At 56.1% G+C, this 21,640-nt stretch overlaps 1 protein-coding gene and 1 long non-coding RNA gene across 4 annotated transcripts in view; one reads left to right on the forward strand and one right to left on the reverse strand.

Moving 5' to 3' along the window:
- Window positions 1-5,874: 5,874 nt before the first annotated feature.
- LOC102899204 lies at window positions 5,875-8,519 on the forward strand. Of its 2 annotated transcripts, XR_439637.4 has the most exons (4): window positions 5,875-6,668; window positions 7,034-7,274; window positions 8,076-8,175; window positions 8,274-8,519. It is a non-coding gene; the product is annotated as an uncharacterized LOC102899204 (long non-coding RNA). The 2 variants fall into 2 exon arrangements; XR_006589461.1 differs by having other exon boundaries at window positions 5,875-7,274; window positions 8,274-8,518.
- Window positions 8,520-11,989: 3,470 nt separating this feature from the next.
- Window positions 11,990-21,640, reverse strand: part of SAFB2 (scaffold attachment factor B2) — a 32,885-nt gene continuing 23,234 nt past the window's right edge. The window contains exons 14-21 of one of the 2 annotated variants that reach the window (XM_003981706.6): window positions 19,579-19,715; window positions 17,790-18,080; window positions 16,771-16,911; window positions 15,534-15,576; window positions 14,420-14,550; window positions 12,874-12,965; window positions 12,671-12,737; window positions 11,990-12,377 (exon numbers count right to left, since the gene is read on the reverse strand). In XM_003981706.6, coding sequence (XP_003981755.3) covers window positions 12,224-12,377; window positions 12,671-12,737; window positions 12,874-12,965; window positions 14,420-14,550; window positions 15,534-15,576; window positions 16,771-16,911; window positions 17,790-18,080; window positions 19,579-19,715 — 1,056 coding nt within the window. In that variant the 3' untranslated portion in view covers window positions 11,990-12,223. The other variant, XM_045044383.1, reaches the window with a different exon arrangement.

The following is a 21,640-nucleotide window of genomic DNA, read 5'->3' on the forward strand; positions in this document are numbered from 1 at the left end:
TTATGGGAGACCCAGGCGGACAGTGACAAGCTCAGAGAAGCCCTGAGTTCCGGAACCTGGGAAGCTCAGAGTCGTGGGACCGCTGAAATTGCGGACTCCCAGAATCTTGGAATGCCTGGCGTTCTAGACCCGCAGAATACATCCCCCCGAACGTTCCAGAATTGGAGAACGATGGCCACTGAACCTGGCATCACAGAATTCTGGAATCCCAGATGCTCTTGTGATGCGGAAGAGATTTCTCACCTGGTTTTATCCCCTTGGATCGGGGGTCTCTCACACCGGAAGCCCAGAGGCTGAATCTGGTTGGCGTGTGCGTAATGCTTTTGAAAAAAGATCTGGGGAGTGAGAGTTTCCACGTAAGCAGTCGGAGCTCCACTGGTGTCCCTAGACCAAGTGGCAGCCGTGGGCGCTCTGTGGCTGCGTTCTCTACAGTCCCTACAAGGTCCCGTTCACTCCTTGACCCCTGAAGGGCGCGTTTGCTCTCACTGGACCAGTGATAGTACTCACTTTGGTTTTTCATTTTACGACCAAGAAAGTGAGTTCCAAGGGGCAGCTTTTTTGCTAAGGTCCCCCCCCCTGCCCCCCAGGGAAAAAAATCACGTTCCCGGCGCCACATCAGAAGGCAGGGGCAGAGCCCCTGGAACGCGGCAGGAGTGAGCTAACGAGAGGGTTCAGGCGCCTCTCTAGCTGGGAGGCAAAGGGAGAATGTGGTGTGGGGGTAGGAATGGCTTTGTGAAGGGCATGGGACGGAGTTTGGATTTTCTTCTAAGGGCAGTGGGGAGCCATGGGAGGGTTTGAAGCAAGGGAATGGCATGATCTATTCTATGCATTAGAAAACACCCTGACAGTGCTGAGTCCATCTCAGAATATGGATACATTGATCCTTAGCTAGGAAAGGCCTTGCCTCAGGTCAGGGTGCTCTCCATAGCTACCACTTCTTGGACCTCTGGCCCCCCCCCCCCCAATAACATTTCATCGCTAGGAGGTCTGGCAAATGAGGGCTCACGACGGTCTCTGCTGGTAAGTTGTGTTATTCTAGTCTATCTCTCTTGTGGCATCCTTCATATATAAAGAGCTGTCAGAAACAAATAAGAATAGAGAGACACATGCAAAGAACATGGATGTTACTTTGGACGCCCAGAAGATGTAGGCGGGAAATTATAAAAGACAGGCTCACATACAAAAGTGTTTAATCTTCTAGAATTCTCCCACTCTTATATTTGAGACAGATATCTGATCCCTGATAATATTTGACTTTTCGAGGAAACAGAAGCTCCCCTGGGGTGGGGATTTTTGTGTGTTTTGCTCACTGCTGGGTCCCCAGTGCCACTAACAGCACCTGGATCTGATTTATATACCCAGCACAGTCTAGACTACTCATTTTTCTGTGCACTGGAGTTTGAGAACCACTGAGCTAGACTTCACTAAAAAGGAAGTTTGGTGCGGAGAGATATCTGAGCATCCACTCTATTTAGGTCTTTTAAGACAACCAGTGGGGGCGCCTGGGTGGCTCAGTCGGTTAAACGTCTGACTTCAGGTCACGATCTCGCGGTTCGTGAGTTCGAGTCCCGCATTGGGCTCTGTGCTGACAGCTCAGAGCCAGGAGCCTGCTTCGGAATCTGTGTCTCCCTCTCTCCCTGCCCCTCCCCTGCTCATGCTCTGTCTCTCAAAAGTAATAAATAAACGTTAAAAACAAAATTTTAAAAATAAATAAAAGACAACCAGTGAATCCCTAGGATTGGCAGGGAGGATTTTCAGGGCCTCCCACTGACCCCACAGCTTAATGGATGTGCTTGTCATTCTAAGGAATAAGTGGGATGATTTCTGACGCCTACTAGTCCATAGACTGGGCCAGACTGTGTCCAAAGAGCTTTACAAACACTCAGCTCAGTCGCTTCAGAGTGAAGCTCTACGTTAGGTGCTAATGTTTAGGCCCATTTTACAGATGAGGAAACTGAGCCCCTGGCATGAAAGCAGTGTCCCAGCAAGGGCCTGGCACAGAGTAAGTGCTTAGGTTTAGTAGAACCGAAATCGTACTCAGTCAGCATGTGAACACAAGTTCTTAGCTCTCTGGGAAGCGTGTCTTCTAGGGGCCTGTGAGAGACTGCGGTCCCGTGGAGCATCCGCAAATGCTCCCTAGGTTCAGCGCTCGGATTCCCTGGGTGACTCAAACAGATGTGGCAGGTTTCTGGTGTCGTGGAGACGTGCTGCATATAGTCACCTCCCCCCCCCTCGCCGCCCCAAGACTAACACAGACACCGCAGCGTCTGGGGGCACACACACACCTCGAGGCAAAGAGGCCTGCAAGGTACATACCCCAAGACAAATACACGCACGCCCACCCACATGAAAACACACACTTAGACGCACACATACCCCGGACCAATGCAAACACACACCCCAAGGCAGACACACGCAGGCCGGGGCCTTGGCCTGACCTGGCCGGGTTAGGGAGGCTCTGGACAGCCTGGATCCCAGCCCTGGCTTCAGCCCCCACCTCTGTGCCTTCACCCTGGGGCCCAGAGCCACCCGCTAAGGCGGGGGCGGACTGGGGTGGGGGTGGGGGACCAGTGCAGGCGCCGCTAGCGGAGAGAAAGGAGCAGGCGGGGCAGGCAGGCCAGCTGAGGGCACAGAGCGCAGCTCTTGGGCGCCACCCGGTGGGCATGGGGGGCAGGGGGCACGGCACCCCCTCAACTCCACAGTTTTGCAGGTCTGTGGGTGCCTCTGGGCCCGTGGGGGGGGGGGCTTTGTCTCTGAGTCCGTGTCCCTTTCTCTCTGTGTCTCGCTCAGCCTCTGTCTCCCTTCTCTGTAAGTCTCTGTCTTTTGCTCCCTCTTCCTCCCCTCCCCACATGCCTCCCCCTGCCTCTGGAGCCCCAGCCCTCCTCCACAGAGGAGCCTGAGTGCCTCCAACGACCCCTCCCTACCCACCCCTCTTATCAGCAGCATCTCCTGTCTCCGGTCCTCCGACGGCATCTTGGCCCTTCCTGTCACCCATGGGCTGCCAGCATGACTCAGTCCAGGTGGGGTGGGGTGACCGACCTCGTCAGCTTTGCCAGCCCGCCGCTCCCACAGCCTCCGTTCTGGTCTCCGGGGAGGGGACCGCATCTGCGCCCTCCGCCAGAACCTGGTGCAGGAACCCACCTTGGCTCACGCTTTCCCTGGGGCTGGCCGACGCTGGCTGCCCGGAGGAGGGGAGAAGTGCTACTTGTCTGGAGGGGAGGGGCACGGAGACGATGAGGGTTTGAACGCCCTAAGCCAGGAAGGGCCTAGAGAGACAGTGATGGTCACCCTTGAACCCTGTGAGGAGGACAGGGGTCTCAACTGCCAAAAACCCACCATGGGCCCTCCGCCCCCCCCCCCACCATCGCCCATGGGCCTGCTCCCTGGGCAGCCCAAGCCTCAGAGCCCAGTCTGACCCCAAGGTCCCCAAGCTTTTCACTCTATTCCTTTAAGGTGCCACACCCTTTCCCCCCTGGGGGATTCTGCGCATTCTGTTCCCTCCCCAGATGCCCTTCCGGTCACCTCCTCCAGGAAGCCAGCCTCACCCCACCCGCTGCTTGAAGCCATCTGTTGAACATCAGAAAGCAGGTCTGTCTCAGTCACGGTCATGGCGGTGTCCCTGGCACGGAGCCCGGCTCACAGGAAGGGTCCGGGAAGCGTTTGCTAAACAGAGGAGGGAAGGGTTCAGGGCTGTGCCTTCGAGCCCAGATGTTTCTTCTTGCCTTGCTGGGGAGACCCTGGCCGAGTGGGTGGCTTCCCGCTCTGCGCCCTGTTTCCCCGGGATGGGGAGTGAGGGGACGTTTTCTGGGCCACTGGTGAAATCTACCCTGCTGGGTTTCATTTCAGCCGAGTCGGTAAATATTTGGTCCTCTGCGGCCAGCAGCATCTAGGCGGGGGAAGCTTCAGTGCCTTTTATGAGCCTTCCCGCAGGCGCCTAACGCGAGGTTTCCGTGGCGGGGTATGTGGGACGCCCAGGCAGCGTCACAGCTGGCTGCCGTGAGGTGGGTAGGACTGTGGGGCCGCAAGAAGCCACCAGAGGCTTCTAGCACTTAACCCCGCCGTGCGCGGCATCGGGAGGCCAGACCCGGGCCTCTCGTTTTGCAAACGGCTGATGCCACATCATGAGATGACAGGTGGGGTTGAAGTGGAGACTGAGCAGCATCCCCTCCCAAGTCCGAAGGACATACTGAATGCTTAGGGGGAGGTATTTCCGGCAAGGAGGTGGAAGGCCTTGTGTACGGGTAGCTCTTCTCGAAGAATCAAAGGCCACTCTTGACCATCAAAGGCGAAGCACCTGCTGTGTGCGGAGTACTGAGCAGTGTAAATGCCCCGCCTCCTTGGGTCCTCAGAAATCACGCAGCCCCTGTTACACTGACACGAGTCAGAGGGGTTCAAGGTAACTGGCTTGAGGTCACCCAGCTGGCGAGGGGCAGAGCTGTTGAGTCTGACCTTCCGGCCTGGCTTGGTCTCATCACCCAACCCTCCCGGCAAGGGCCACCGTGTGGATACCCTGGAAACCACAGCGCTTCTCAATGGTCAGGATCCCAGGGGCGACTGGAAGGAAGGCCTGAATCAGACCAGCAGTTCTGAGTTGGGGCCCGGGAACCTGCACGGGAAGCTTGCATCTGCCTCCGACCCAGGTAACTCTGGCTAGAGTCCCTTCACAGAAACGGCAGCCTCTTTACTGTATCCGTCCGAACGCGTTTGCAGCGTCCCCTCTGAATCTCGGGGGAGACTGCCACCTGCTGTTTCCTGAGGACGCCGCTGAGACGGTGAGGATTTGAGGGCCCCCATCAGGCACTAACCTGGGGGAACTTGCCACCAGCCCTTGAGAGAGACCCCACAGGCCAAACAAGGGGTCAAGCATTTGGAAAACTTGAAAATACAAGATTATTGTGTAGTTTTCTTCCTCCTCTCCGAGACTTGATGAGCATTTAGTGTGTGTCTGCCATTGCCCAGGTGTATTGGCCGTATCTTTATTTTCTGCTGTTTGATGCTTTGACACTGGGGGCCTTACTCACCCTGGAGGCACAGCCCCTCCCGGGGGCCAGCTAATTCCCAGATAGCAAACGACCCACCGACCCACCCTGGACTGCCTCTCACATGCAAACTAACCATCACAGAGCCCAAGCCCCAACTCTGTCCTCTGGAGGCTGTCCCAGTCAGGGCCAATGTCCCCCTGCCCTATCACCCCAGGGCCCAGGACCACACAACTAGGCCATTCCCTACACCCCAGAGCCCTCTGGCCTTACTCAGACTAGCAGTCCTGGGCCTGCTGACCCGGCTTCACTGTTCCTGCTGGCCGAAACCACACTCAAGTCTTTGTCCACTCTGTGCCCCCCTGCACCCCCCAACCCCCGCCCCCTCCGCCTGACTGACCCGGGCACTTCCCCGTGTGGCCCTGCACGCCCCCACCCCTGCTCCTGCCGTGGCATCAGTGAGTAATGACCTTTCTATGTATGTATGTATTTATTTATTTAATGTTTATTTTTGAGAGTGAGTGGGGTAGTGACAGAGCCATCCGACGGGGACAGAGGATCCGAAGCAGATTCTGTGCTGACAGCAGAGAGCTCGATGTGGGGCTTGAACCCACGAGCTGTGAGATCATGACCTGAGCCAAAGTCAGGTGCTTAACCGACTGAGCCACCCAGGTGCCCTTATCTATTTATTAAAAAAAAAAAAAAAAAAAAAAAAAAATTATTAAAAAAAAATTTTTAATGTTTTTATTTACTTTTGAGACAGAGAGAGACAGAGCAGGAGCAGGGGAGGGGCAGAGAGAGAAGGAGACACAGAATCCGAAGCAGGTTCCAGGCTCTGAGCTGTCAGCACAGAGCCCGACGCGGGACTCGAACCCACGAACTGTGAGATCGTGACCTGAGCCGAAGTCTGACGCTCAACTGACTGAGCCACCCAGGTGCCTCGACCCCTATTTATTTTTTTAAAGTAATCTTTGCACCCAACGCGGAGGGCTCGATCTCACCACCCCAAGATCATGGTCGCACACTCTACCACTGACCACGCCAGCTGCCCCAGGCCACCTTTGCAGCGGCGGTCATCCGCTGATCTGCTGGCCTCGTCAGCCCTGAAGCACAATGGAACCTACGTCTTGAAACGCCTGCCGCTGGAGACACAGCTGAGAACGAGACAGCGAATGCCTGCGGACGTTGACATTCTGGTGCCGGCTGTGGACAGAACGCGATGAGGACAGGCAGGTGTGACAGTGACCAGGTGGGAAGGGAGGCCTCGGGGTGGGTGGAATCTGAGCCCCGACCTTCAAGGTCGGAAGGGGTGGTCAGCGTGGCCAGTGCCACGGCATGGCCCTCACTTCACTGGATCCTGTCCTGAGAGCTTCCCGTGGAGCAGGACGGGGTCCCGTTGGGCCAGGATTTGCTGCTGGAGGCGACACTGGTGGCAACAAGGAGCCAGTAACAAGCCAACAGCCACGGGCCATCCTGCTGCTCCCGGTCACCTGCCTTTCCGGGAGTGATCTGGGGGCCTCGGCACTGCTTTCACCTTCGCGGGGGCCACTTCCAGCCCCGATGGCATCAGGGACACCGGAAGTTACCCTTGAGGTCAACTCCAAAGGTTAGGCGCACACACAGAGTAGCGAGTCACCCTCGAGTCCGGCCTGCAGGGAGGAACTGTCACTTCAGCACCACGTGACCTCAGTACGTGGCCCCCGCATCCCAGGGTGGACCCACGAGCAAGTGTCTGTCGGGCGCTGTCGGGCCGCGAGGAGGTCCTGGATTCCCAGGGGGGGTCCAATCTGATGACACGAACCCTTAAACTTGGAGGCTCTTCCCTGCCTGTGGTCGGAGAAGGGACTCCGGCAAGGCCAGGCTCTGCGGATGGGCGAGGGGCGGGGACGGGGCACGGGAGGGGGACCCGGAAACCCAGGGCACCTGTTCCTGTGCCGCAGCCTCCCCAAGGAACTGGCCCTGCCCACCCTGAAGTGTGGGGCTTTTGGCCTCCAAAACCGGGGGATGATGAGTTGGTGCTGTTTCGAGTCACTGAGTTTGTCGTAATTTGTTAGGGCAGCCGCAGGAAAACGCACACACCCAATTATCCTGCAAGTATTGTGTGAAACGCTCCAATCCCAAAACGAGCACAGCACTCTGGGGACAGGAGGAGATCACCGTTGCTGAGAACCCGGCGCCCCAGCGACCAAAGGAGGCTGCCAGCACACGGGGTGGGGTGGGCCTGCTGTGGCCATCCATCAAATCCTGCCCGGATGAAGGCAGCACACACCCCGTAAGCAGTGGGCTCCAGAAGGGGTGAGTCACTTTCCCAAGGACACACAGCTCCCAAGGTGGAGCTGAGCTGTGGACCCACCTGACAGGGTGACAGCCCAGATTCAAACCATGACTCACCATCCTGTGACCACATGACTCAAGAGGGGGGGGATCTTACCTGGTGGGAGTAGGGGCCGGGGAGGGGGGTAGATGGGGGGCACGCCCCCAGGAGTATCGGTGGAGGCCCCACCCCTCACCCCCAGAAAGCCGCTTTATTTTTTGAAATTCTTTTCAATGTTTATTTTTGAGAGAGAAACAGAGCATGAGTCGGGGAGGGGCAGAGAGAGAGGGAGACACAGAATCCGAAGCAGGTTCCAGGCTCCGAGCTGAGCACAGAGCCCGATGCGGGGCTCGAACCCACAAACCGTGAGATCATGGCCTGAGCCGGAGTCGGAAGATTCACCGACTGAGCCCCCCAGGCGCCCCTCCGGCAAATCGCTTTGGAGGCACTATGTCCCCACTAGCTGGCGACTTTTGTGTCCGTATTTTTTTTTTTTAAAACCCAAAGGGCTTTTTATAACTTTGTGTTTGAGATTTTTTTTGACTAGAAGTAACACACACAATTTAAGACTGGCAATCATCATGCAGGCTTGGGAATTCCTGCAAAGTGAGAAAATTTCACCTAGCAACTGTTTTGAAATGTAATGAAATCTGTATGAGTACAAAATTTAGCAGTTGATGAGGTTGACACATTTTTGTAGACGTGGAGACATGTGATAAGGTATTAATTCTGATTTGGGTTTTATTTGGGGAGCTGATAATCTCTTTCTTCCTTCTCTCCAGGCCTCAAAACTTCTTCCAGGTTCTCTGAACAGCACGAGCAAGCACCCCAGGACCTTTTCCTGAAGGGCCTCCCAGTGCCTGTCAACATTAAGCACTTACTGTATGCCAGCAACAATTCTGAGTTTTTCACGTATTTGACTAACTTAATCTTCACAAAGACTCTTTATGGTAAATACTACTATTGTTTTCTTCTTCCAGGTAAGGAGGCCAAAGCAGAGGGACCATGAACTCCCTGCGGGAAGACAAGGCAGATGGGGTGGATCCTGAGCCCGCCCTCCTGGCCTCCACACCCAGTGCTTCCTGCTCCGATGGTAACCCACAGAACCCCCATCTTCAAAAAATACTTTTAGTGGCCCTGGGCGGCTCAGTCGGTTAAGTGTCCGACTTCAGCTCAGGTCATGATCTCGCGGTTCATGGGTTCGAGCCCCGCATCGGGCTCTGTGCGGACAGCTGGGAGCCTGGAGCCTGCTTCGGATTCTGTGTCTCCCTCTCTCTCTGACCCTCCCCTGCTCGCGCTCGGTGTCTCTCTCTCAACATTTTTTAAATTGTGATAAAATACACATAAAATGTAACCATTTCTAAGTGCACAGGTCAGCAGCACCAAGCACATTCACACTGTCGTGCAGCCACCCCCACCAGCCGTGTCCAGAACTTTCCATCTCCCCAAACTGAGACTCTGTCGCCATGAAGCACTGACTCCCCGCCCCCCCCACCCCACCCCTGGCTCCCACCATCTACTCTCTGCCTTTGCGGACGGGACTCCTCTGGGGACCCCCTGTGCGTGGGGTCACGCGGGATGTGTCCTTCTGTGTCTGGCTCCTGTCCCTGTGCACAGTGACCTCCAGGGCCGTCCACATGGTGGCAGTTCAGTGCGTGGATGGACACAGTTTATCCTTACCACCGCACACGACTGTCATAAACCCCAGAAAACCCGTGTTGGTGACGTGGAAAAGGCGCAACTTTTCCACATCGTGGAGAACAGGTGGTTCCTCCAAAGTTAAACACAGAATTACCATAGGAGCCAGCAATCCCATGCCTAGGCACCTACCCAGAATGGGAAATGTGCGTGAGCAAATACACGTGCTCCGGCCTTCACCATAAGCAACGTTCACAGGAGCCGAAAGTGCAAACCATCCCCGTGCCCACTAGCAGGCCCCTTCTAGAACACACGCCTGGTTCCACCTTGTCTCTTGACATAAAAATCAGACCTAATAGAACCCAACTACAATTAGAAAAAAATATGATGCTCGGGGCGCCTGGGTGGCTCAGTCAGTTGGGCGGCCAACTTCGGCTCAGGTCAAGATCTCGCGGTCCGTGAGTTCGAGCCCCGCGTCGGGCTCTGTGCTGACAGCTCAGAGCCTGGAGCCTGTTTTGGATTCTGTATCTCCCTCTCTCTGACCCTTCCCCGTTCATGCGCTCTGTCTCAAAAATAAAGGTTAAAAAAAAAAAAATTAAAAAAAAAAAAAGAAAAAAAGAAAAAAAATACGATGCATTTCAGACACAAACAGAAGAAAGAAGAGACTATCACTGCTCAGGGGCAGGGCCCAGTTATAGTGCGAACATGACCCGGTGCTCAAGTTGCACGCGCGCGCGCACAGCTCCGATCCTGGATGGAGGCGGCTGGGAGGCATTTAGACTGCAGCAGCCCCCGCAGCTCTGGTCACAGAAATGGGGAACTCTTGGGAAGGTCCTGGACTCAAGTGTTGAGCAATGCTCCACTTGCCCAGAAGTCACGTCCCAGAGGGGACGCCTGGGCGGCTCGGTAGGTTTAAGTGCTCGACTCTTGATTTCAGCTCAGGTCATGATCTCAGGGTTCGTGAGATCAAGCCCCAAGTTGGGCTCTGTGTTGCCAGTGCGGAGCCTGCTTGGGATTCTCTCTCTGCCCCTCCCCAGCTTGTGCTCTCTTGAAGCCAATAAACTAAAAAAAAAAGGAAGTTGCATCCTGGGAAGATCTGTATGTATGAAAACCGTGAGGAGCACTTACGGGGGGTAAACTCTGCCAACCCCGTTGCTGTGCTGAAACGCTGGCCTCCAGGGCCTCAGAACGCAACTGTACTTGGGGACAAAGCCCTTATGTGAGTGATGGAGTTAAAATGAGGGCATTCGGGTGGGCCCCAACCCACGTGACCAGCGTGCGCACAGCAAGGGGCAATTTGGCCAAGGACACGCACGCAGGGAGGCCGATGGCGGAGGCGGAGTTCAGGGTGACGTGTCGACAAAGCCAAGGGACGCCGAAGATGGTCAGCGACCCCCCAAAAGCTGGGCGAGCGTACGGAACGGACTCTCTCAGCCTCGTAAGGAACCGGCCCAGACGACACGGGGACTTCCGGCCTCCAGAACCGTGAGAGAATAGACTGGTCTCAAAGCACCCCGTTTGCGGCACTGTGTTCCCGCAGGCCTAGCAAACGCTGCATCCACGTAAGCCAGACCCAGGCTGCAGGCTCGGCTGCCTAGGAAGGGGCTGTTCTTGCCCCCGCGGCTCTCCAAGGCTCCCCTGGGGCAGCTCGGCAGCGGTGCCCCGGCTGAGGGCCACGGGTCACACCCTCGGTCACCCTTTCCCCCTGAAGGGCGGTCGCCCAACTGCAGCCAGGTGACAAGATCTCAAAACGGGTCTCACCCACACCCCCAGGCTGGGTATGGCTTTGATCACCCAACATGGGAAGCTCAGACCCGTTTCTAGACTCTGACTTGCAGAGAAGAGACGGGGCCCCATGCAGGAGGTGACGCGGAGACAGCATCGTGCCCACCTGTCATTGGAAAACGACTCCGAGGGCCCCCGTGGTGGGGGGAGCCACGAGGTACTTACTTGCTGCGATTCAGACGAGCAGGACGCCAAAGGCCAGCGCTGACCTGCCTTTAACGGTCTAGATTCCGCGGCAAGCTGGGCAGATTTTCAGATCGCTCTTTTAAAACTAAACACCCCAGCGGGAACACAGGCTACTCCGGGAGAACTGGTGATTGTTCAGTAGCCTGTGGGGTGGCTGTCCTAGTTACGAAGGGAATCCAGGTTCCCAGCAGGCGGCACTGAGGTTAACTCTCACCACGCCGGATCACGGCCAGGATTTGTGGGAAGCAGGCCCTCCGGCTTACCCCCAGACCCCCTCCCCACCCCCCGGCACAGATCCCTTGGATGCCCCAGCGTGCCCGGGGTCACCTATGCTCTCGGCTGGCATGGGCTCAGCTGTTCTCTGGTAGAAACTCTTCCTGTGGAGTCACACAGGAGGGGCCTGGATCAGAGGACTCATGTACGGCACTTATGGCTGGCCAGAGGCCTTGTCTGGCAGGCTTTGACGAAGAAAATTAGAATTGTTTACAGTGACAAATGAGGAAATTACATATTAAATGCAGGGACTGCCCTCAGCCAGACCCCAACCCCGCACACCATCACTGGACACCCCCCACCCCAGGCACACCAGCTCGAGGGGTGAAGCGACTGGTCTGTAGGCCCCACGATGCACCCCCCGCCCCTTGCCATTAAGGAATCCTAATTCTGGGGCACCTGGGTGCCTCAAGTTAAATGTCCGATTTCGGCTCAGGCAGGTCCCGATTGCACAGTGAGTTCGAGCCCCACGTCGGGCTCTGTGCCAACATATCGGAGCCTGCTTCCCATTCTGTGCCTCCCTCTCTATGCTCCTTCCCCCCACTCGTGCCCTGTCTCCCTCGGTCTCAAAAATAAATGAACATTTACAAAATAAAAAGAAATCCTGATTCTGATCCCAGCCCTGCCGCCTCCTAGAAGCTCTAGGACCTTGGGCAGGTGACCCACACCCGTTTCCTCATCTGTAAGGAGGGGAGATGGACGTCCCACTCCCCGGGGAGGCCAGGAGAACTGGGTACGGGAGCCTCTACACACACATCGGTGCCGCTGAGGTCGGAAGTGTTCTCTGTCCCGCAATCACTGTGACACACACCGGTGCGAACCGTAAACTTTTATTAATGGAAAATGGAATGCCTTATTAACAGAAATCTTGTCTTAAAAATGGCAGAGATCACGTTTATTAAAAAAAAAAAAAGTGAATTCACATTGTATTGAGCTACAACATGGTGGCAGGATTTGCTTTTTGTTTCTTAAAAGATTCCACAAGTTCAAGGTAACTCTGGCTGAGATTCAACAGTGCATCTGCCTACCTGGAAACTCGGAGTGGGGTTTAGTAGCGGCGGGTGAAGTGGGGATACGGGTGGGGGTGGGGGTGGGGGTGCGGAACTCTGCTGCCCCGGTCCTGGCCGGCCAGTCCACCTTCCAGTCCGCCACCGGGCACCATGTGACCCTGGGAATGCCCGCCTTGTGCAAAGCCGCCTCGCCTAGGAACAAAGGCACACGTTTGTCCCCTTGAAGTGCTTGCCGCTCTCACCGTTCTGTGGCGCAGCGCATGGCTGTGCAGCCTTTACGGCCCGTTGGCTCTTCCAGGTGAGGGAAATCAGAATCACAGACTGAGCTCCGGGTAAGTGTCCGGTGCGACTTGCATAAGCTGCCAAGAGCTGCTTTTCGGGTTTGTTTTCAAAACATTCAACCCGGCAAACTGACCAAACGTGCAAAGGGAGAGGAAATGAGGAGTGGGAACAAATCAATTTTATCTGAGCGCAAAACTCCTTACCCCGACATCCCGCCCCGATTTGCCATGTGTCCTGGCCCCGAGGGCCCAGAGAGGCCCCTCTCACCACCTGGAAGAAAAGAAAGACTTTGCACACACTCCCTTCTTAGAAGCGCCTGGAAGCCTCTGCAACCGCTGGAGGGACCAGTCCCCAGGGAGCGTCCTGGGAACCCTCCTTCTACTCCTGGGCACAGGTCAGCCTGTACCTTGCCACCGCGCGTGCTCCCGGCCCGCCGTGCCTGCGTCCACCGAACCCGGCCACACGCGCTCCTGATGCTCCGCCCAGTCACGTCCAGCCCTGTGTCAAAACAAAAAGCCGACCGGAGAGTGTCCCACGTGCCTGCAAGGGGAGGCCGTAGCATGGCCGATCCTGCCCGATGTCACGCGTTTCTGAGAGACAACGGCGAAGCGGGAGGACGGACACGCCCCCACGGAGACCCACGTGGCCAGTAAGCACCCGGAGCAGCTCGGCGCAGCCACGTGCATGGACGTGAGACCTCCACGCGACCCGCTGGGTTGGCCGGTGGCAAAGGGACAGACGCTGGGCGCTTCGGAGGACGTGGAGACAGCGATCCTCACACGTGGCTGGTGAGAACGGACAACAGTGCGGCAGGCTGACCCCGGGACCCAGCGAGTCCACCCCTGGTCATCTACCCCAGGGGAATGGGAAACACATTCATGGAAAGACCCGCGCACAAATATGCTTAGCAGCAGGATCCTCTGACAGCCCCAAGGTGAAACCACCCCAATGGCCAGCAGCTCATGAGCGGGAGACGCAAAACGTGGTCTCTCCACATGTGGCCTGTTACTGAACCCCAAGAAGGAATACGGCTCTGACCCAGGTGACCGTGTGACCGGACCTTGAAAACACTGTGCTGAAAGAAGTGGGACACAAAAGGCCGTGACACGTGATTTCACTTGTGTGAAACGCCCACAACAGGCCAACCCAGAGACAGATGGTGGATCGGGGTGCAGGGGCTGCGGGGTGGGGGGGGACCGGGGAGTGACTGCTAATGGAGCTTCCCTTGGGGGTGGACTGTGGTGATGAGCGTACAACTCTTGAATACATTAAAAAACATCAAATCGCACACTTCAAATGGATGAACCATATGGCACGTGAATAAAGCTCAAAAGAGCTGTTTAAGAAAAAAAAAAGTTTCAGACAGAAAGTCCAAGTGATTCAAACCAAAACAGAAGTCCAACGTGCGGCCACCAGCGGCCACCAGGCGTGTCCAGGAAAGCTTCCCAGACTCAGGCTGAGTCTGGAACGGTCAGAGTACCAGCTGCCAGGCCGGCCAGTGCGCAGAGCCGTGGGCGAGGAGCCCACCAGAGCCCCCAACATCTGTCCTCGAGGGTGAAGGCGAGACTGCCTCATGCTGGGTGATAGCCACCCAGCCCTACAGTGACGGTGCTCAGTGTCCCCTCTTGTCTGCAGAGGAGCTCCCCGGTTACATCTCCCACGGACATTTAAGGCAAAACGGACAAAATGGCATTCAAGGACCGAGAGCTCAACGGGTCACCTGGGGAAGAAGACTTTTCATCGCTCCTCTACCGGAGTGGTGCGCCCTTCGCTCAACCCCTGAAAACCCACCTCGAGATGAGGCAGAACCTTCTGACATGCAAAGACCTGCCTTAAAAACACCTACAGGCCCCTGGGGCACAGGGGCGGGGATGTCCTGGGGCAAGTCTACGAAAGGATCCAGGGCGGTGTCCCTCAGCAGGCAGGGACCCCCAGAGCTGCCCGCTGCTTACCTGGGTGGGGGCGGCGGCCCCCGGCCCTCACTCATCCTCTTGTCGGAGCCGTAGCCCCCCCAGCCGTCTCGGGAGTCTCGGCTATGGCGCTCTGGTGGTCCTCCGTGGCCGTGGCGTTCATCTGAGTAGTGCTGGAAGGCACAAGAGGGACAGGGCACCCTGACCATGCCATTCTTGGACGGGCCTGTGAACCTGCAGATCCTGCTGCAGCCGGCCGGGGTGTGGCCCCAAGGGGACCTGTCCGGGCCCCTTCCAAACCTCACACCTCACCACAGAAGCTCCTGGTGGGCCCTCTGCTTCCTGATCCCCTCCTTGCTCGACAACTCTTGGGCACCCCTAGAGCTCCATCTCTGGCACCACATAAAGTGCCAGCGGAGGCCTCTCTGGCCCTGTGAGCTCGGAGAGCCCTGCACTTGACGGCACTTGATGGCTCTGCTGAAGGGTCCTCTGAGAGGGTCACTTAGTCCTCCCCAGAAGAATCAGGACACTTCCTTCTTGCTGATGCCAGGAGGGCCCCTCCCACACCCCGGGACAGGCAGTGTCCTCAAACCCCTGTGTGCACCATTCTATGGAGGCAGCAGAGGCCTGTCTATGTGACACTGGAGGCAGGTGCTGAGGACGGGAGCCACTCCGTGCCCCCGGCCAACCGCCAACCAATCCTGTGCTCAAAAACCCAGCACGTCTTTGTAGCGAGACATAATCGCATGATGTTCCCTCAAAAAACACCCCAGTATTTTAAAAAGGCATGATTCTGATGCCCATCCCCTACCTCTCTCTTGGAGAGCTCCCCTTTTCTCTGAGCATCCCTCACAGGGCACCTGCAGATTACCAGAGACACAGGAACCCTCCCCTGCCCCAACACAGGCAAAACGCCTCCCCCATTTGGGATATTGTGGGGCAGCTCACAATACTGAGACTCAAAGACACTCTAAGCAAGTGGACAACCCAGAGGTGCTTGCGATCTATAGAGCCAACTGAACAAAAACAAACCCTATGTACTGGAAACACACGTAGAACTCCGTAATCAGAAAACAATTACGCACACTTCACTCACCCTCGCCCACTCCAACACAAAAGCAGGGTGCCCCCAGGCTTAGGGTCGGGTTTTACTTACTTGCCCATCTCGCTCTCCCATCACTGACCTTGAACCTTCCCTCCTGCAAAAGGGAAACATCTCATTCCAGCAGCTGCTGATGGCACTAGACAACATTTCGGCAGGCCACACACAAGAGTTTCCCACAATTGGGGTACTTATTCTATTTCACCAAGTAAGAACTGTAATATGCTGGCCTGTGAAAAAAAGCTGGCTTGCATCTAAAGCCTTCTTCCAGGGAGTAGGAGTGAAGCTGGATCCTAAGAAGGTGGGAATAAAAATTTTACTGAACTAAAGTCCCTTGGAGGGATCTCAGAAACAGAGGCCCACACCACGAAGCCAAAGACTAATATATCTGGACTGGTGACAAAATCTAGGGTCTAACAAGAAGCCTTTAGAGGATCCCTAACCTCTGGTTTGACCCAGTCAGTACACATGATTCACAGGATTCTCAAACCAACTCCAGGCATGATTCATTAAATGACTGGCTTCTCAGCCCATCTCCCCCCTGCTCTCCCTTCCCTTACGGAAGAGCTAATGAACGGACAAATGGTTCAGGGATATGCGGCCCAGGGGACCATGATGAGAACCCCAGAGAGAGAATTCTTAAACTAGAAAATCGAGGGCTGCCTTTCTAACAAACTATATATGTATTTCTCATTTAAGAAGACACTGACAAAGGAACCAGCTAAAAAAAAAAAAAAAGAAAAAATCTTCTCAGACACAGCCAGCCTAGTAAACTCTCTCCCATGCTGTCCGGTCAGTTCTTACACAGTATGCCAACCCAGGAGCCCATGTCAGTCAGGGAACCCCATGGATGTGGACGCCAGCCTGCCCTGCCTGCACAGACTCAGGTGCCTTTCTGAAAACTTCTGTAAACGGCATCCTCACCATAAAAACAAGGAGGGACAAGGCGGAGGAGCAGAGGCTGGGCGAGAGCCCCGGGGAGCTGTGAGGCCCAGAAAGTGGGCCGTGGGGCGCTGAGACATAGGAATTGCCCCAAGCCCCCAATCCGTGAAGGGGGCAACGAGTGAAAGGAGTGGAGGGCCTTCCTACCATACAAGCTGAGGACACCCTAAGTGAGCCCCGAGTCCAACATCCTGCTCAAGGCCTGTGCTTCTAAATCCCACGTGCAGCCGGTCAGCCAGCCAGCAGGAGCCTCACAAATAAATGAGACATCAGAGAATGAACAGAGACCCATCCCTGCATCGGGCTCAGTTGGCTGTGTCCGTGGCTTCGGGAGACGGTGGGTGCTGACCTGTCAGCCACGTGGTCCTGGTACTGGGCCCGGTCTCGATGGTCAAAGTCGTGGAAGCGGTGATCGGGCCGAGGGAAGTCTGGGCGGTACCTGTCCTCCATGGCCACACGCTTTCCTTCCGGCCAATAAGCATCATCTCGCCTATTTTTTGTTTTTAAAAGGATATGAATTGCATTTATGAGCGAGAACGAGGGAAGTAGGGAAGGGGGTGGAGGTGGGGAGAGGAGCTCTCTCCAGACCCGGTATCATTTAAAATGTCCTGCAGGGCTAATCTCTAAACATTCAATCATTATCGCTTTGATTTGATAAATTAAAATCCCCCAAACTGCCAAGAGGCACGCCAGCATTCTCATCTGACAGTCCTGAAAGGAGGGCTGCTGGGAGCTAATTGTATCACAAGGCTGTTAATACCTTGATCCCCGCGTGAGCTCAGATGCAAGTGAAATGAAATATTTGATTCTTCTGGAATGGCATTCTGAGTTGCCACATTTTCACCTTCCTGTCTTCTATGGTAACCTGAACCTCCCTCTGAGTTTTTTTTGCAAAAGCAAAGGGAATTAGATCGGGTGATAGTGAACTGCATACGGCTCAGGATGGCATCCAATTATCTTCCTCCTGATTTTTTACCAGAAAACTAGGCTCACGGGTGGTGGGGTGATGGGTGACCGTCAATTAAGAAGCTCAGAGGAGCTGGAGACCAATAAACCTACTTTGTGAACGGGAAGGCAATTTCTTCTTCCGAGTGCAGCCCAGTGCCTCTCCCCATCCCTGGCCGACCGGCGGCCGCGGCGAGCGCGGGCCTACCCACCGCCCCACCGGGAACCACAGTGTGGATGCAACGGGAGGCCCTGCTAAGCCACAGCACGGCGACCCCTTCAGCAAGCGGCCACCGTCAAGACTTTGCGAGCAACTCAGGCAAACACCGCAGAGCCCCGCGACGGCGTCCAGAGGCACCGGATGCGGTGGGAGAGGGGCCCCGACTTTCCAGGGCAGGGGGGCAGCCGAGGCCGGGTCCTCACCGGCCGTCGTCGTAGGGCCTCCGCAGCACCGGCCGCCGCTCCTGCTCGTAGCGCAGCTGCTCCTGCTGGCGCCGCAGCTCCTCGCGCTCCCGGTGGATGCGCTCCTGCTCCTTGCGGCGCTCGCGCTCCACGCGCATGCGCTCGCGCTCCAGCCGCTCCCGCTCCATGCGCTCGCGCTCCAGGCGCTGCCGCTGGCACTGGAGCTGCAGGCGCTCCCGCTGCAGGCGCGCCTTCTCCTTCCGCTCGTGGAAGGCCTCCAGGCGCTGCTCCCGCTCCCGCTGCTCCCGCTCTCTGCGGGGACACACACGCAAGGCCGCCCTGACGTCCCCGCGCACACCCCCGTGACCGCGCGCCGGGCTGGGCCACGAACCCCAACCTCCGGACTCTCCCTTCTCACAAAAGCAAAGCCAAGGGTGCGCAGGCAGGGAGGGGGCGAAGAGACCCAGTTCGGCGTCCAGGCCAGGAGGACTAAGCCACACATTAAAGGGAGAAGAGTGGGGCGCCCGGGGGGGCTCAGTGGGTTAAGTGTCCGACTTCGGCTCAGGTCATGATCTCACAGTTCGTGGGTTCGAGCCCTGTGTCGGGCTCTGTGCTGACAGCTCAGAGCCGGGAGCCTGTTTCACATTCTGTGTCTCTGTCTATGCCCCTCCCCCACTCATGCTCTGTCTCCCTCTGTCTCAAAAATAAACAAACATTAAAAAAAAAATTTTTTTTTAAATAAAGGGAGAAGAGTAAGAAACGCGGAGGAGAACTGCTACTACGAAAGCCGCCGTGCACACAGAAAACCCTGGAGGAACAAGTAACTGAGCGATGCCCCGAAACAGCCTCTGAGCAGACCTGGGGGACTGTGGGGCCAGGAGAAGGCTAGGCATGAGCAAAGGGGGCCGATGCTATGCGGCCCGGCACCAGGTCTCCTCACCGGCCCCTGCATCCTGGGAGCTGGGGGGGGGGGGGGGGGGAGCAGGAACAGGGGGAGACAGGGACAGGGTACACCCCCTCTGCATCCCAGAAAGGAGTCGCTGTCACTCCTCGTGCCCGCCCTCAGCGACTGGAAAGGCTCCAAAGCCGTTGGGAGCCAGTCGGAAACAAAAGACATCTGAATGGTGCTTCTACTTTCTAAAGCTACATATGCAGAGAGACCAGAACCACACTACTCGGGAAAGCAAATATAGCACAACCGGAGCAGTTTCTACACGACCCGCTTTCACTCAGACAAGTCCTCCTAATACCATGGTGTGAGGCGTGAGGCTTTCGTTCTGCCGAGCAGCACGTGAAGGAAAATGACAAGGGAGCTATGGACGGAAAACGGCAGAAGGCGAAACTGGGAACGGCAGGCCGACTTCCATAAACTGTCTCAACAAAAAAAGGTGTGCGTGGCAAAGAACATCTCGTGGGACCGAGGCCGCCTGAGAACGCTACTCCTCTGAGTAACACCTCTAACAAAAGCACCACATCCCTTGGCTGCACTTTGGATCTTATCTACGTGCCGTTTGGCAGTGAAGACTGAGACCTCAACACTGGAGACCCTCCCACCAAAGGCACGCGTGGATGAGCTCACTCCACGTGCCGGGGCCCACCAGGGGCCAGGAGAGGTGCTGCTAGACAGACTCCAGCTCTGACGATCGCCGTGCCGAGGCTGACCGCCGGCCCTCGCCACCCTGGCCCTTCTGTCTCCGGGGACACACGAGGCAGTCATCAAGCCTGGGCGGGCAGGAGACCCGCTCAGGGAGAAAGGCCGAGCACCCCCAGGGGAGCCCACCAACCGGCCAGCCTGCCAGGACCCACTCACCGCCGCCTCTCCGTCTCTCGGATCTCCCGTTCCCGCTGCCTCTGGCGTTCACGCTCCCTTTGCTCTTTGATTTTATCAAATGACAAGATGTCTCTCTTCTCCTTGCTTTCCGATTTGCGATCCTGACTCTTGGAGCTCTGTTTACCAAAATTGGCCGGTTAACACCAGAAAAATGCCAACAGACGCACAGTGAAAGTTACATTTGCGTATCTAGGGTAGACAAAAATTCTTCTGTCCCACGTGGTTTCCGGGAAGGCCCTGCCAACAAAGGGCGTCATGGAAGGGGAAGGGGGGATGACACCCCACAAAACCTACAGGCAGGTTTCTTTAGTGCGGCAGAGCCCAGGACTATGTGTAGTCTAGAACAAGGCCTCACAGAGCCACGGGGCGCGTGCATGCTGGATGCACAGCTGCATGACGGACCACACTTCTCAGCCGCTGACTCGGGCCTCAGGCAGGCAGCCTTCGAACAGAACAGGTCAAAGATGCTTAACGTAAAAGAGCGCTCCTCGTCAGCTCCAGATCATTAACGGGCAACTTCCGTGCCACTCTCATTTCCAGGACAGGGCACGAAACCTTAACTACTGACTCCTATTCCTGCCTGAGGCCTTCAGGGGCCACGACACCCAAGCTGCCCACGGTCACTCTCCCAGGAAGCTTTTATAGCTCAGAACGCAGGGTAACCTGCTGACCCACAGCCTCAGAGTCTCTAGAGAACGGGCCTGGGAGACATTTAAAAAAAATTTCCTTAGCTTACTTTCTTAGTTACCTCGTGGGTGGTGGGAGAAAGACAGGCAGAAGTTTTGAACAGAAATTTTACCAAAAAAAACAAAAAAAAGAGAGGACCATCTCATCACAGAAAGATCCATAACCCAAAACACCACGATGACCCCCCTTTGTCGAGGAGACGGGCAAAGTGACTGGAGTCTGATCACACACACTGTAGGTAGAAGGCAGGGGGACAGACACCCTAAGTGTCCAGGTGAGGGTGCAACCTCGTGCCGAGGCCAGCGCAGCACCGGGGTCTCGGGGTCAGAGCCCTGGGCTCACCACCTCCCACTTACTAGCGGCCAGGGCACCGGACGCAGCCACGGACTGTAGTATCCTGCTGCCTTCCGGAAGGGCACTCTGCTAACACCCATCCCAAAGAATGACATCCGTGTCCCTCTGCACCTAGAAACCCACAGTATGCCAAGGGGTGTGCACACAAATGTCCCACCACAGCAGTTCTCAGCAGGGGACGAGAGACAACCAAGTATCCGTAACCAAGAGCCTGGTTAAAACGATCACGGCTTCCTAAAGAGAAAGGACAACACCTGTGCACCCCGGATGGCTCTCAAGGTCACCATGCTGTGGTCACGTGCTGCACGACTCCATCTGTACATGTTCTCAGAACAACAACATTCCAGAGATGGGAGACAACCGGTGTTCCCAGGGCTGGAGGTGGGCTGGTGGTGTGGGTGTGACAGGCAGGGGATCCCTGTGGTGACAGGCTAGTCCTGTATCTTGATGGTGGTGCTCACAGCGGTCCACACCAGTAACAGAAAAGTCCTAGCACTACGTAGGCACATACACGCCGGATACCAATGTCACCGTCCTGGCTTCGCTACTGTGCTACAGTGACACAAAAGAAGTCACTAGGGAAAGCTGGGGGAAGGGCACCCAGGACCTCTGTACTATTTCTGCAACTTCCTGTGAAACTACCATTATTTCGAAATCCAGCATACACGCTGGGTGCTCAGCTGGGTGAGCCTCCGACTCTTCGTTTTGCCTCGGGTTATGAGATTGAGCCCCCAGTCGGGCTCTGTGCCGAGCGTGGAGCCTGCTTGCGATTCTCTCTCTGCCCCTTCCCCACTCGCACTCTCTCTCTCAAAGAGAAAAGAAAGGAAGTGCGAGGAGTCCATGTGAAAGCGAAGAGGCTTCTGTCCTACTTCTGTTGTCATCCTCCTATACGATCTGAAGATCTGAATGTTCTCATCGTGCGCATGTTACTATTTATTTTTTTAACGTCAGAGTTACTTAGGTGGTGAGATTATGGTTTATCTAGGCCTCCTTGAGAGAT

This window comes from Felis catus, chromosome A2, assembly GCF_018350175.1.
Source record: "Felis catus isolate Fca126 chromosome A2, F.catus_Fca126_mat1.0, whole genome shotgun sequence".
Lineage (NCBI taxonomy): Eukaryota > Metazoa > Chordata > Mammalia > Carnivora > Felidae > Felis > Felis catus.